The sequence below is a fragment of the Drosophila guanche genome, unplaced genomic scaffold (assembly GCF_900245975.1).
Source record: "Drosophila guanche unplaced genomic scaffold, DGUA_6, whole genome shotgun sequence".
Lineage (NCBI taxonomy): Eukaryota > Metazoa > Arthropoda > Insecta > Diptera > Drosophilidae > Drosophila > Drosophila guanche.
Genome location: NW_022995750.1, coordinates 4,848,913 through 4,863,897, shown reverse-complemented (window position 1 = coordinate 4,863,897; position 14,985 = coordinate 4,848,913). Strand labels below are relative to the sequence as shown.

Sequence of the window (14,985 nt, the reverse complement as noted above, 5' to 3'; positions counted from 1 at the left end):
AACTAACATTTTGCCTCTACGCCACTACGCTACACAAAACACCTGCTGTTGCACCTTATCCCTTATTTCTAGCCTAAGGTTGAACATATTTTGGGTATGGTATGGATTAGGCCGCTATCACTAAAAATATTAACACAATCGTCGGTATTTTGTGCGTTTTAATCAAGTTATAATTCTCTTAGTTTGGATGTGTGTATCGGTTGTTCTGTTTTTTTGTCTTAAGGCTTCATGCTTAGGGTTCTCTCTCATGCACAACCCTAAACAGTCATTCACACTTACGAGTATTTATCAAGTATAATTTATTATTTCTAACATCTTTGAATGTGATGTGCAGCAGATATTATGGGTATAAATTGATTGAGCATTGTAATGGCATGATTGTAATACTCGTACTCCCTCAAACACTTAAGGCTATTCTATTTCCCCAACTTGCTCTTATGTTGACCTAAAATTACGTACATTACATTCTTGTAATCCAGTTTTGTTGTTGTTGTTGGGTGTGGATGTTGTTGAGACTTGACATTCGCTGACGCTTTGTTTGTGGTTTTGCTTAAGAACTAATTCTTGAAATGATCACAACGTTAAAGTATGTATGTTTATCGTACATATATGTATGTATGTGTTTATGTATAGCTTAACTATAGATATTACTTATACGATTCTGGTTTGGTTTCCATAACAAGGTTATTCGTTCGTTACATAAAATGTATTGTAAATTATGGTGGGATTAATTGCCTATTTACGATTCCACGACGAACAAAATAATAGCTATAGCGACAGCAATAATAATTAAATGATATTAAAACTTTTTCAATTGTTATACATCTTCGGGGATACTCTTATTGTTGTGTTGCATATTCATGTCTGCTGCGCTGCTCCTCCTGCCTGGCTTACGAGCATTGAATTGCAAATGCAAATGCGAATGCACAAAAGTTGTCAACAAGAGGATGATGCTCGTTGGGGCTCTGGCGTGGCTCTTGCTCCTGGCCAAATGTATCTGGGGTATCCAAGGTTCGACTGACATTGCCATGCCATTGCCATTCTCATTCCCATTCCCATTCGCATTGGCATTTAAATGAGCGGAGCTCTTGCAAACAAAAAAGCAACGCCGTCCATAAAAGCAGCCAGCAAAATGTTGTAATAATTTCACACAAAAGCGAGGGCAAAAGAAGAGGGGTGGGCAGGGGAGTCGACACACGGGGACAACTGCAAAGTGTGGCCACTAAAATGTATGCTAAAATATGCATCTGCCGCCATTGCCAAGGGGCAACAATGTTGTTTCTTCAGTTGATGTTGCTGCTGCTTCCGCTGTTGCTGCTGTTGGCCTCAAGGAGATTGCGTATACGAGAGCTTGCCACCACATCTTGCCCCCATGTCGTCGGCAACAAACATATGCGAAAGTATCCACCCGGGACACTCGTATTTACGCGCTAGATCAAAATGTTTGCTTAAAAAACTTATGCAACATTTGCTAAAGTATTGTACAGCGTCCTTTATTCCTAGTTGATTGTGAGAACTCAGTGCCAAAGCCACCGCCTCCTCCGGCGACACCGCCACCGCCAACGCCACCACTCATGTTGCTCCCACTGCTCGTGCAGCCCATTAGCTCACGGAATACGTCGCCGATTTTGTAGTTGTATCTACAAAAAAAGAGCCAGAAAACAATACCAGTTAGTCTTCCTTGCCAGCCTGCGGCTCAAGCAATTGATATACGAGTGCTGTGTGGATATATCTGGGCATTTGTGGGGTATCTGTGGGTATCTATGGGCATCTATGGGTTTCTGTGGGTGTACATATATTGATTACTCACTGCGCCGAGCACTCGACATAGCCGCAACGCCAATGTTTGCGCACCAGCGTGGAAATATCCTTGAGCTCCTGCCAGGCCATGACGAGTGTGTGTGATGAAAAAGAAGAGATTCAATATTGAGTGGAAATCTGTTGCAAACTAATAACACAAAAGGAGAATCGATAGTAGATAGGCTTTCTCAAGCGATTCTTCAAAAAATGCTGCCAGAAGTTTGCTTTATATCAGTAAAATATTTAGAAAAATATCTTTATACTCTACAGACTCTGACTTTTGACTCTTTAAAGCACTAATAGCGTCCTTACCTGCGAGTTGGCCTGCGCCTCAGTCACATTGTCATATTTATTGCCAACCACAATTATGCTAAAATCACGATGACTGAAACTGTCCAAGATTTGATCTCTCATCGAGCGGCAGTACTGCAATCGAATGAATTGCGTGAATTGGCAATCAATTAAAAAGTTAAAATCTGCATGCCATAGGGGGGCTATCAATGATGATGATGGTGATGATGGACTCACCTGAAATGTTTCCAAATTGCCCATGTCATAGACTAGCACATATGCGTGCACCGTTCGCAGCCCCAGCGGATGTCCGTTGTTCCATTCGGCGAAGTTATCAGCCGGAAATCGCTTCTGGCAAGGATTGCCATGCCAATTGGTCGAGTGTTTGTTTTTCATCAGCAAATTTTCGACGAGGACAGCGCCAGCATAGCAGAGAATCCAGGCACGCAGCGACCAAGATTCCCCGTACGTGCCCGTAGTAACAGGGGAGAGTATCGTATCGTATCGTACGGCACACAGATGTGTCAATACGGTCGGTTGAGTTGTATTTTTGTTTCGCATTATTTTGGAACGCATATGAAAAGCAAATATGGAAAAGCGGAAAAAAGGGTTTTATGTCATTTAATAGCGGTACACAACAGGCAGATGGATGACATACATAAATACGGAAGAATAATACAATGTTTTTGCAGTGAAAAAAAATGCAGGAAAATGTTTATTGAGTTTATGGTATGAGTGGAAACACGAGCTATGGTTCATCAAATCAAATGCGCTTATGTCATTATAATATGATAAATCGTTAGATAAACGCAATTGGTTTCTATACTAGTTGATGTATGTACTCTTAATGGTCTTTAAATTGGGATTAAATTCAATGGACTGAGGGAAAGAGAGAGAAAAATAATCCGAAATAGAATCCATGCCAACCTCGAACTATAAATGGAATAATCCCAAACACGGAAAATCTCTTTGTATCGAATATCTCTGATAAAATATTTCCTTTATGTGAAACATTTAGATAAAGGGCATTGGGGGGGGGGGTTGGGGGTCTCCCACATATTCTATTTATTTAGCATTTACTTTACCACAATTGTGGCTGTCGTAATCTTTTTAGTATACGTTGCTTCAGCAAAGGAATTTATTTATTTATCCTTGTTTCGGAAAATACCCTTAATTACTGCCAGCTTCTCGTTTATTAAGAACAACTGAAACTCTTGTTACTGCGGTTATTCCTATGTCAGAGTCACTCTCATAATAGCCGTAAAACGTAGCAGAGTTACAACAGAGTTCTTGTAAAATGACTGTACTAGTAGTTAATGCATTTACAACCATGTGTGTGTGGTGTCAGCGGTTTCCCAGGCAAAAAATAAACTACTGCTGCTACGGGAACTTCCCGGACTTTTGCATAAATCAGTCCCCAGGCAGTGTTGCAGTTTTGGTGTAAACAGGACCCAAAAGTCAAATCAGAATCCCACAACAGGCTCTACGTTTGCGTCTGCCTACCCTCCTAAACTGCTAATGAGCAGGAGATGGAATGAAGGATAGGAGTGGGAATGAGCAGCAGAAGCAGAAACAGAGTCTGGGGATGGGTCTGAGTTTCGGTTTTGTACGCCCACAGCAAGACAGTAAGTAAACGTTATAATTAAATTTACGGCGCAGCATTTTAGGCGCAAATAAAAGTCAAAGGCCGACTAGACAAGAGACTCTTAAAAGAAAAGAGAGGCCAAAGAAGAGACTCGAACATTGAGGGAGGAACAAACAGCCGGAGTACCAATACCCCACCACTCCACAGATGGACAGCAGAAGCTGAAGAGTCCGCCAGTTCCTTGGCGCCTGGGCGTCTGGCCCTTTGGGTTCTTTGCCCCTTGCCCCTGTCCCTACATCGGCATCAACCTCCTCTCCTGTTTGTTTGTGTATTGTGTCATTCTCCACTGGCTGGCAGCCAGTCGACGCCACTCCCGTCAGGAGGCAGTAACTTAGCTAGATTTACGTTTTTGATTAAATTTCATTTAATTTGTGCTTTTCCCCGGCCCCTGGACACTGGCCCCTTTCCCGCAGCCTTGTTAATTAACGGTCTGGGCTGGGTTGAGCTGGGCTGTGTGTTGGCCTGAAATGCGAGCAGCTCGTTAGCCAGGATGTACTCAATGTCTGTTTCGTTGTAATTGCTGCACTGTTGCTGTTGCCGCCTTAGATTGGTCTTTGGAGCTCAAGTGGTGTAACGCGTACTCCTCCTCCTGTATACTCCACAGAGTGCAGCCGAAAGGACACGCAAACAACTTTTACACAAAGGGAAGTAAACGAATTAAATGCCACAAGTCTGGATGGATGATGGATGGAAAGTCGTGGAATTTGAATTATTTATGAATTATTTTAGCCTTAAAGTGGTAAGTGAAAACTAGATCACTTTGCTGCTCCCATAGCTTATCATCCATCTGAGTTCTTCTTTGAAAACTCTGTTAAAATATATGTATGTAAGCTGTGTACATCCATTACCCAACTGTGAAATATGTTACAACAAAAAGTTTGCGTCTGAATACATGCCCTACAGGCATCGTTAGTCCAGGTCATTGAGTCCCCCAGTTCCGACCTGTTCCCATTCTCTGGGGGATGTCGAGAAGAGGGCTCTCAATAAATTGTCATTTCAAGTTGCTGGACTTTCGCAGCGGAGGCCACTTAGAGTAAACAATGGCTAACTAAATGGCCTACCCACTCACTCACACAATCACAGACAAAGACATACATATATGTCTGTATACATATATCTACCTAGAACAGATGTTTTTTCTTTCATCCCTGTATTATGAGTGTGGCGAAAATCTGTTGCAAAACAAATGCTACGCTGATTGTACAAGTGGAACCATTAAGGTGGACTTTGAGTTATGACTGCCAGGCGGCAGTGCACTTGACGATGAAAAATTTACCACAATAAACAGGGGTCACCCTAAGTCCTCTCTTACCAGCTCTTACCAGCACCATCCCGCTGACTCTTTTGGCATGGCTCTTAGACAAGCCGTCAGAGCCATTTGGTCAACACAATGGAGGAACAACAAACAAACAAAAAAACGAAGTATAATAATGAATGAATGAAAAAAAGAACTGTACTCGAAAACAAATTCACGCCAAAATGGACATGAATAAGTTGAAAGGCATTGGAAAGGTGGCCAGTGGTGGCAAAAGGGGGCATGGCAGTGCCGTCAAAAGCGGTTACATGAACGGGGAGGAGGAGTGGTAGCATTTACATAGTTAATATGACAATGGATGTGGCTGGCCGACTGCCGATAGTCCCCCAGCCCAGCGACTGGCAACTGCTTTTTGCTGCCTGTCAACTCTTTTGCATCGTTTGCCATTTCAATGCAAATTTCTTTGGGTACTAGTATCTGTGTGTGTGGCCCTGTGCATGTATTTGGCAATGCTCGGATATTTATAGCGACTATACAGAGACTTGTCCCTTTGTTGTGCCTGGCCTACATTGTCAGCCCACTCACTTGGCCCAGTTTTGGTCTTTGTGCTGCTATCCCAGACAGCGATCAGAGGGTATATAAGATATACCATCAAGTTGTGTAACAAAACCCACAAAACACCAAGGGATCCCTGCACTGAAGAAGCTCTGTTGGTAGGACAAAGACAGGCGTGCCAAGAACATTCTCGCTCATTTTAAGTAATCCTTTTTTAAGGCTTTTATGGGTCCAATTCGGTAAGTGAAATCTGGAACTATCTGGCTGTTCCATGGAGCAGTTATAGGACAGAACCTTAAAGACTGTATGCTCTAAATTTTAAGTGGCCTTCTTCGAGGAAAACCATTTATATGTGAAACCCACAGTTACATCCTCTTTTTAGCTGGCCTTTCCTCTACTTTGCATAGACAAAAACTTGCTCCACCGCCAGTGTGCTCCCATAAATATTTTATGATTGTTAAACGTGGTAAACAAACACATTTGGGGATAGGGCGTGAGAGTGGAGGGGAACTGTAAAGAATGAAGAGATGCAGGCCAAGCCGCAGGCAGACCCTGGGCACTCTCCTTCAACAGTTTCGGTGTCAGTTTGTGATTTGAGGTTTGACCGAAAACTGTTCTCTAATTGCCGAAGTCAGTGGCGCAGTCCTTGGGTCCACTCCAAGCAAGGACTGGTGCAGACCAGTGCCCTGAGCTTCCAGGTTTATGCAGAGCAAACTGCCCCCAAAAGATAGACAGAGAGTTAAACCACAGACAGGACGAACTTTATGGGCAGGCCATAATTGCTCCTCCATGCGAATAATAGTACGAAATGGGGGGCATGACGACGTCAAGGACCTCGTACGACAGCAGACACGTTCAGGCATTTGAGCGAAAGTTAAAAATTGATAATATTTACCTACGAGTATGTACATATATACAGTCACAAAAACTGCCCACCAGAACCACTCTCCTGTGCTGTCGGTGGGCATATTAAAAATGTATATATGCAACCACTTTTTATGGGCAGAAGTGAAGACTTTAATAAAGTAAAGTAAGCAAAATAATCTCCCAGAGACAACCACGAGAAGCCACCCGGGAAGCCAACAGATGGGAAGGAATAACGAGACGTTTGGAAATACTCTTTACGAAAGTTTTATTTGCGGAAAGTAACTGGAAACCAGTGAGGGGGTTACTGGGGAAAATGTAGTGCCAGGGAAGAATTTGCAGTTGAAACTTGAAAATTCCAGGGACCGTAATCATTTCATTACAAATATGGCTTATAATCATACAGTAATGATTTTTTAAGTTTTGAGCATATTATGAGAAGTAGGAAAAAATGGATACATGACCTTACTAAAGGAGTCAAAATTATTTTTTGGAAATATATATAAATGTTGAAAATGTTGAGGTTGAGTGCCATAACCCTGATTCATTACTGATTTTATCCAGTATGCCCATGCCATGATGCTTGTTCAGTCCCGCAGCTTTGCCACAGGCTTTTCGGGGCTTTAAGGCCACTAAATTTTTTATCTTTCAAGCATTTTCGTACTGTTGTACTTTTAGCCATTTTTGACGAGTTTTTAGCTTATACAGGAATAATAACGATTTTAGTCAGCAGCATTGATCCACCAGCCAGACGTTGGTTTTAGCTTAAAAAAAAATGAGTGCCCCTCGCCCCACGGTTCCTGTTGTTCCTGTATTTCATTTTGAGCCTAACTCATGGCTCGGTGGAGAGACTGATCGATCCTGGAACGGGGAGGCAGAGGATCGCCTCCTGCCAGATACCATAAACATTTTCTTTTATTCATTTTCTACGTTTTCTTCTTTTTGTTCATCAAATTAATCCAATTTATTAGATGGATTGCCCATTGGTCCCACCACGAGCCCAAACTTCGATTCGAAGGTTCAATTTTAATTTCAATTTTAAGTTTGAAGTTTGAAGTTTCGAAAAACGTAGTAGGCCTAGAAAAGGCAGTTTAAGTAGAACATTTTGACACCGTTTCATCGCCACCGGACATGGGCTAGGTGTTAGAGGTGTTGCCTGTCATGTGTCCGGTCCCGGGTTCGATTCCCGGTGTAGGCTGCGTTACACTTCAACAACAAGTTTCTACATCTGCTTCTGTCTTCACTGAAACTAACAACACTAACAAAAAGCCATCAAGTAACACTACAAATACACATCACAAGAAATGAAATCAAAATTTAAAGTAAAATGTAAATAATTCGGAACAAATCAAAATTGTACAATTTAAATAAATTAAATAATTATTAATTAAATAAGTTAAATAAAACTAAATAGTTTTTTTCTTTTTCTAATAGAAATTAATTTTGATATTAAGAAGTGGTTAATTGAATTTTTGAGTGATGGTGCAGGAGGGGGATGAAAGGAACTTCGCCGAGAGACTTTTCTCTCAGTCGCTGGATTTTCATTGGCTTTGTTGTGTATTGTTCGGAAGCAATATATAATTTGTTCGAGGCTTGGAAGCCTAGGAACACGACTACCATTGGGAAGTTTATTATTATCATTTGCAGACTCGAATGTGGCCAGACATCAATCGGATAAGTTTTAGCAAATGACGGCAACAGATAATTCCCAATGCGACGCTTGATCTGCAGTACCTCCATGAGCCTTGCCAGCGGTTTGTAATATGTAAAAATGTAGAGCAATTATTTAAACATACAGAGAACAGAGAAAAGCTGAAAGTCGGAACCACGCAAACATTTTTTTTTTTACAAGAACCACAACAACAACAAGTAGGAACGTGTGAGCCGGTTTGTACGCGTTTCAACTTTTATACCCGGTACTCAGGACATCTGGTTTTATTAATAATAATTATTATAAATAATTATAATTATTATAAATAATTTTAATAAATAATTATTATAAGTCTGGCTTTATCAATAACAAAATGTCAAAAACTTAATATTTAATAATTTTGGTGGTTCCTAGAGTTTATCCTTAGATCAGAATATTGTTCTATTGTTAATTCTTCTGTGCTCCTACTTTAGATGGAGGATATTTCGAAAACAAAAAGTGAACAATTTACTGTCCCTGGAAAATGCAATAATTTAAATCTGAATATGCTATCTACCAAATGGAATTCGAATACTTTCTGCTCTTTTTCCGTAACCAAATCTGATTGCATTCCGTGCAGTTTATGCAACGAAATCCGACCAACCCCTCAACAATATTTCTATGCCTTTGGGGCATTGGAAAAAAATGAAGAAAAATGAATAAAACGTAAAAGCAAAGAACCCCCAAAGAGAGTTCGCTTGTGGCAACATCAGAATCAGCTCCTGGTGCCTGCCATTCGGTTTTTGTGGTTTAATTGTTGTCTGTGGTAAGCTGTTGCTCTGGTTCGCTCGATTATTAAAAAAGAAGAGGGAATTCGAAAATTGAAGGGAACCGTAATGGACTGTAATGAAAATTCTTCAGGTAGTACGAGGCACCCATATGCCACACCATTGCCGCGTCTAGACAGACCCCTCAACAGAAAGCTGGCTGAAAGTGTCTTTGGATCCGGAATATGTACATTTATGTAATTCGGTTGGTCCTCTGGCAACAGATTGAAGCAGCTTGGTCTCTCCCTCTCCGACAATTTAAATTATTTAATAAATTACTTTGCCCAGCTGGCGTAAAAATTTAGAATTTTCTAATATATTGGGTTCTCCATGAAATTCACTGGAAAATTGCATAAAAATAGTTTGTATCGTACACATTTTCATAAAATATTTCCCTTAGCGCTGACAGTGCGAAAGTTCTAACTAAATTATGCGAAAGTTAGGATGTCCTGTGGCTAGGAGAAGGTGTTAGTGCTGCTGCTGGTGCTGGTATTGGTGCTAGGGATTTGGGTGGTTACACCTACTCACCTGGGGTGGAACGTCCAGTACCATCAGCTCACGTATGCAGGTGTCGCAGACCAAACAGTTTTTATAAATCTTCCGACGTGTTGTCGTCTGATGAGTCTTGGGAAAGTCATGGTAGAAAAATTGCTGCAAAAAAAGGAAACACACATACAAAATATTGAATATTATTGTGATTGTAAAATATTGCGCAAAGCGTCGCGAAGGACGTCATGGAAGAATACATATAAAAATGAAAATTCCAGCTCTAACTCGCTTGAATCCCCTAGAAACCATGCTCAAAAGCAAACCAAGTTATATGTACATATATATTTATGTTTCTTTCGTTCTTCTATGGTATTTCTATGACAGTTTTCTGGCCATATAAGAAGAGAAACGAGTACGAAAAGGAAAAGCCGAGCGGACGCTGGTTTAATTCTGTTTATGTTTCTGTTTCCTTTGGTTTTTATTTTGTTCTGTTTTGAGCAAACATTTTAAATATGTGTTCAGCTCTGCACTGTTCTGTTCTGAGGTTCTTTTATATGAGGTTCTTTCACCCATATTCAGACGCGCAAGCCTGAGGTCAGGTCACACAATTTTTTATCCACATTTTTAGCTTATTAAAATTGTGTGCTCATAAAAGCGGGCCATGGATTTTATGCCTTCGGTGGTCATGTAACCATAAAAATGCCTGGAAAACCCAGTAAATCTACAGAGCGAAGGCTACTGGAGCCGTGGCGGTGAATGGAAACGGATGGAGCTGATATATGGGGGTAATGGGGGGGTATTGGGTAATCATATAGATTTTATTTACAGTTCTGTGTACTTTATTTGAATAAACTGCAGCTTTTGACAGGCAGGATTTCCCTCTCAAATGTTAATTTAATCGAGGATCGAGGTTGTGGTAAATCTACAGATTGAATCTTCAGTCGGTCTGATATTTCTTTCCCAAATTTAATTTTAATTCAATCAACGCCAAAGGCAATCCAAAGCTATTTCAATTCACAACATTGAATTCTCAACTTTCTTTTTCATTAGGTAATAAATTTGTAGACTCTTTATCACCAGCTTTTGAGACAGTTTTAAGCTTCAGTAACGAGCCAAAACTCTAATACGAAACGAAGCTCATAACCAACACGCGGGACTATTTCAGAATCTGCACTGAAACGTGGTCGAAATGACCCCATTAACCAGCGCAGGGCTCTCTGAGCAAAAAGTTCAGCAGTTGGGTGTGTGAGTGTATTGGTCGAGACCATCTAATTTTGCCCTAAAAGCCAGGGAGATGAGATGCCAAAGCGAATCGCAGTCAATGGGAAAAGTATCCCCGAAAATAAGGCAGAGGCCGGCGAAAGGCATAAAATAAATTTTCCTCCAAGAAAAAAAAGGAGGTGAAAAGGAAAAACGATAATGAAAGAAGATTAGTATGGGTGGGCGTGTTCTGTGGCTATATGTGTGGGTAGATGGGTGAGTGTGTGTGGAGGGTATCAATGCATGAGTTGAATGAGTGACAGGCTCAAAGGATATTTAACGCCTGATTGCATTTTAAAGTGATGCCTTGTCATTTTCTCCCGCTCCAGTTCCAGTTCCAGCCATTGAGCAGCCCAAGGAATCATCGCCGAGATTGCCAATTCACGATTATCCCACATGATGTATGTGTGTGCCAGTGCGGGTGCCTGATAAGTTGGCTAATAATAAAGTCAAGTAAGAATCCTTTTGAGGGCCATTCTGACTCTCATTCTCATGTTCTGCTAATATAAATGCAAAATTCTATGCTGTTAATCAGCGGTTCCAATGTTGGCACTGCAATGAAATCAAATGCAATTTATGCACACGACGATTCAATTACCCAAGACCAAAAAGGGATATCCGCCAAGGCCACCATCAGTAGTTGGAACCGTCGGAAACGGAAGCGGCCAGTAGCTGGCCAGCATTAAAGCATTGCCTAGAATGCTTTTAGCGGCCATTTTAAATTATATCCTGCACACAAACACACACACACACAGAGACACTCTGATGATTCCCATACGTAGGTCATGGGGCATGGGGAAAAGGGGTCACAATGCATAGCGCAGATGCCACGCTTTTATGTCCCAGCGCCGCATATCATTGAGTTTTATTTTTATTGAACTGGTAATTGAATAAGAAATGACATTGATGGTCGTCTCCATCTTGGTCGTGGTCTCTCAGCATCCTTGCTATACTGCTCCACTCTCGCACTCTGTCTCATGGACGGCTTTGCGCCTCTTTATGCTTCTTGCTGCGCCATAAAGTGCGCTACATTATCTGTCACATAAATAAGCAGCGACCGGGCCCAGGGCGGGCGGGCGGTCTCGAGCCGAAAGAAGCTTTTCGAAATTTACACAAATGGTTATTCATGGCATATACTTTATGGCTTTGATGCACTGCATTTTATTTGGCTCTTTTATATGCAAGAATTAGCCCAGTTTATTCGAGAGTTTAGTCAACCAATTGAGTTGGAGTCAGGAACGGAAACAAAACGGAGTTCAAGGTGGCAATGTTAAATTTTGCATTCCATAATCGAATACGAATATAATGCGGCACGATTTTGACTGTATTTGGTTTTTGGTTCTCATAAAAGTGTATTCCTATCTAGAATATCAAAAGTAGAAAACACTTTCCTCCGCTTTTCTGCTGCTGTATCACATTTTAAGCCTCTCTTTATTTTCAACTCAATAATTTTTGGACAGATCGGACACAGTCAATCCACAGCCATGAATATTTTGTGTTCTACTATTATATTCCAACGATTGCTTAGTTATTCGAATATGGATAGGCACGTATTTGGTAATTTGATTTCACATGTATTTCCTTTTACACAGCCATTACATTTACAGAGCAATCAAGACTTCAGACATGTTCATGCTCACCCTATCGGAAACTCCCAACCGCCAGTTTTCCGACCATTTCCCATCACAGCTTGACCGCAAAACAGCCATTGAACGGGACGTAATTGATTTTGTAGTGCTTAAAATGCCATAAAAATGCACAAATCTCGCATTACACACAATAAAAAAAGACATCCAACTGGGAGAGATGGAGAACTGGCACATGGACACACTGTTTCTTAGGAGGGCAAAGCATGGGTGAAGGGTCTGGACTCACAGCACAGATCTAAAAGCATGAGCGGGCTTTAAGGCTAATGCACAGACCTAACACAGACAAATACACGGACAATCGCAGACATTAAACGCAGCTGTAAAACACACACAGAGAAAGCATACGTATGGAAAATAATGAAGAGCAAAGCGAAAGCAAATGGCAAATGGCAAAGCAACCCGGAACTCAACTCCCAACTGGAACTAGAACTGCCAACTGCAGTTAATTGAATTTGCCAAGCAAAGAGCCGTGAATACAGCATGGGCATGGGCATGGGGGAGAAGTCTGTAGGGAGAGAGGAATCTGTTGGAGTTTTCGCAGGGGGAAGAGACTGCGTTTATACGCTTTTTAAAGCGATTACAGGAATAGAAGACATTGTGACCTACATCTAAGGATTTAATTAAGTTAGATCTGAGTTAATAACGAACGAGGTTACTCATGGTTGATATGGTATATGTCTTGTGATGGCAGATGGCAAAAAAAACTGTAAAATCTGGCTCCAATGCCTAATGGTTGTAGCATAACTTTTAAATATATTGGAGAAAACTGTAAAAAGCTATATTTATACGAATATGTATGTGTAAGAATATTTTGAGGGTTACTCTTTATGTTTGTAAACCTCCCATCTTAGATGATATGTACCTTTCCCATCCAAAGTCTTCTGAATGCTGAACACATGTGCGTTTTACTGGCACTGCGCCCCGCCATTGTCTAATTACAAAAGATAAACCACAAAAGATACGATGCGATGCGAAGCGCAAATCAAATTAACGGCGCCCCCAAACGCACACAAATGCAATTAGAAGAGCTAACACGCACAGGCCAGAGCAAAGCTTTCGGGTGCAGGTGAAACGAGTCGGGCGCTAAATATCCTCACCGAGAGGCAGCTGCTCTGGGACTGGTCTATTAAAAAGTTTGCCGCTAAACTGATGCTCCTGCTGCTGCTCTGCTCCTACCACTGCTGGTGATTCCGTTCAACTTTTCAGCTTTCATCGGGCTCGCCGTCACCAAATGGCCACATTAATAATTTAAAGCCCGGGCTGTGGCACGAAAAGTGCAGTCCTGCCTATCCATTGTCCCACCTAACCCCATCCCTGGCTATGGCATATAAATGTCCACACATTTTCAAAGAGAAAGAGAGCGAGCTTTAATCAGGAATTGTGTTAATTGAAAGTGCAATTTGTTATTGAAAAATTAATTAATACGACTGGGCAACAGGAATCCTTTCTATGCCATTCAGCATGGGATGGGGGTGATGGTGATTGTTGAATGGGTTCAGTTTGAGGACTGTTATGGCCATTAATTTTAATTGCATTACAAACTGCAGTGTGATATGTCCATACAAGCACACAAAGTATTTCAAGCTTCAAAGGCAATTTCGAATTAATTGTTTCAATTAAGTTGCAATTCTAGGTAAATGTTGTTTGATATTTGGATAATATATTTAAATATTTGTAATTAAGAAGATAAATGTTAAACCATAAAATCACTTGATGAATCTTCCTCGTTCTTTATACGTTTTGATTGATAGAAATACGAATCAATACGTATAGCTTACCTGTAATATGCTTGTTTTGCCGACGCCAGTAGCCCCCAAAAATGCGGCTTTAAGGGGGCCCTGCAGCCATGGCGGCTCCGCACCACCCTCCAGAGTGATGCGCTATGCCGAAATGCACTTATTTTGTATATGAAGCTCCATTTCAATTGAGATCGTTGTGGCTTTGTTGGCTGCAATGGCACTGGGACTAGCTTTTGCTTTGGTTCCTTTGGTTCCTGCTCCTGCTCGTGCTGCTCCTGAGGCTGGGGCTGTGGCTGGGACTGGGGCTGCTGCTGCTCCTGTTTTATTAGTGGCTGCTGTTGCTGTCCTTGCACTATCACCGACATAATCAACGCTTCGTGTGCTACCGATCAATAGTTTCTTAGAGTTTGTTGGCGATATTGTACTACTCCACATTATATTGTTATTATAATTGCTTGTAGTATTGTTGTTATTCCTTTGCTTTAACGACTCCAGCTTGACTGATTTTATTGGTTAATGGTTTTCGGATAGAAGAAGGTGTCCTCAAAGCAGCAGACTTTGGTTCGATGTGAGGGCGGGGGTCGGGTTAAAGCTGGATTGATGGCTGTAGCTGTGGGGCAGGAAAAGGCATATTCGAGTTTATGGCTTGCTTGAGGGATCTACAAAAGGCCTGAAAGAAAGAAAGAAATTTTGAAATGTATCTTCTGTGAATACTAAAAAACTACTTATTTTTCTGCTGATCAATCTAAGTCACAAAATATGGAATAAAGCTTTTTTTGCCCAATTTCAGTCTACTTCTCCGATGTAATATCCAATTGGACAATTTAGTTATTTCCATCAATTGAATTTGTTGCCAATCTGATTGGGAACTCAATCAAAATGCATAATATAATAATTTAAATGGAATTTCCGCAGCAATCTGACAGCTACACCAAGTAAACACAAATCAGTGGCAGTCCAATAAATTCTTAAACGAAAATT

General features: G+C 41.1%; 1 protein-coding gene across 1 annotated transcript; it reads right to left on the bottom strand.

Annotated features, from left to right (window-relative positions):
- Window positions 1–504: 504 nt before the first annotated feature.
- On the bottom strand, window positions 505–14,656 carry LOC117586759 (ras-like protein family member 10B). Its single transcript, XM_034277069.1, is given in 6 exon segments — window positions 505–1,640; window positions 1,811–1,878; window positions 2,113–2,226; window positions 2,329–2,442; window positions 9,396–9,518; window positions 14,044–14,656. Coding segments are annotated over 6 exon segments (984 nt in total). The 5' UTR covers window positions 14,440–14,656; the 3' UTR covers window positions 505–1,471.
- Window positions 14,657–14,985: the final 329 nt, after the last annotated feature.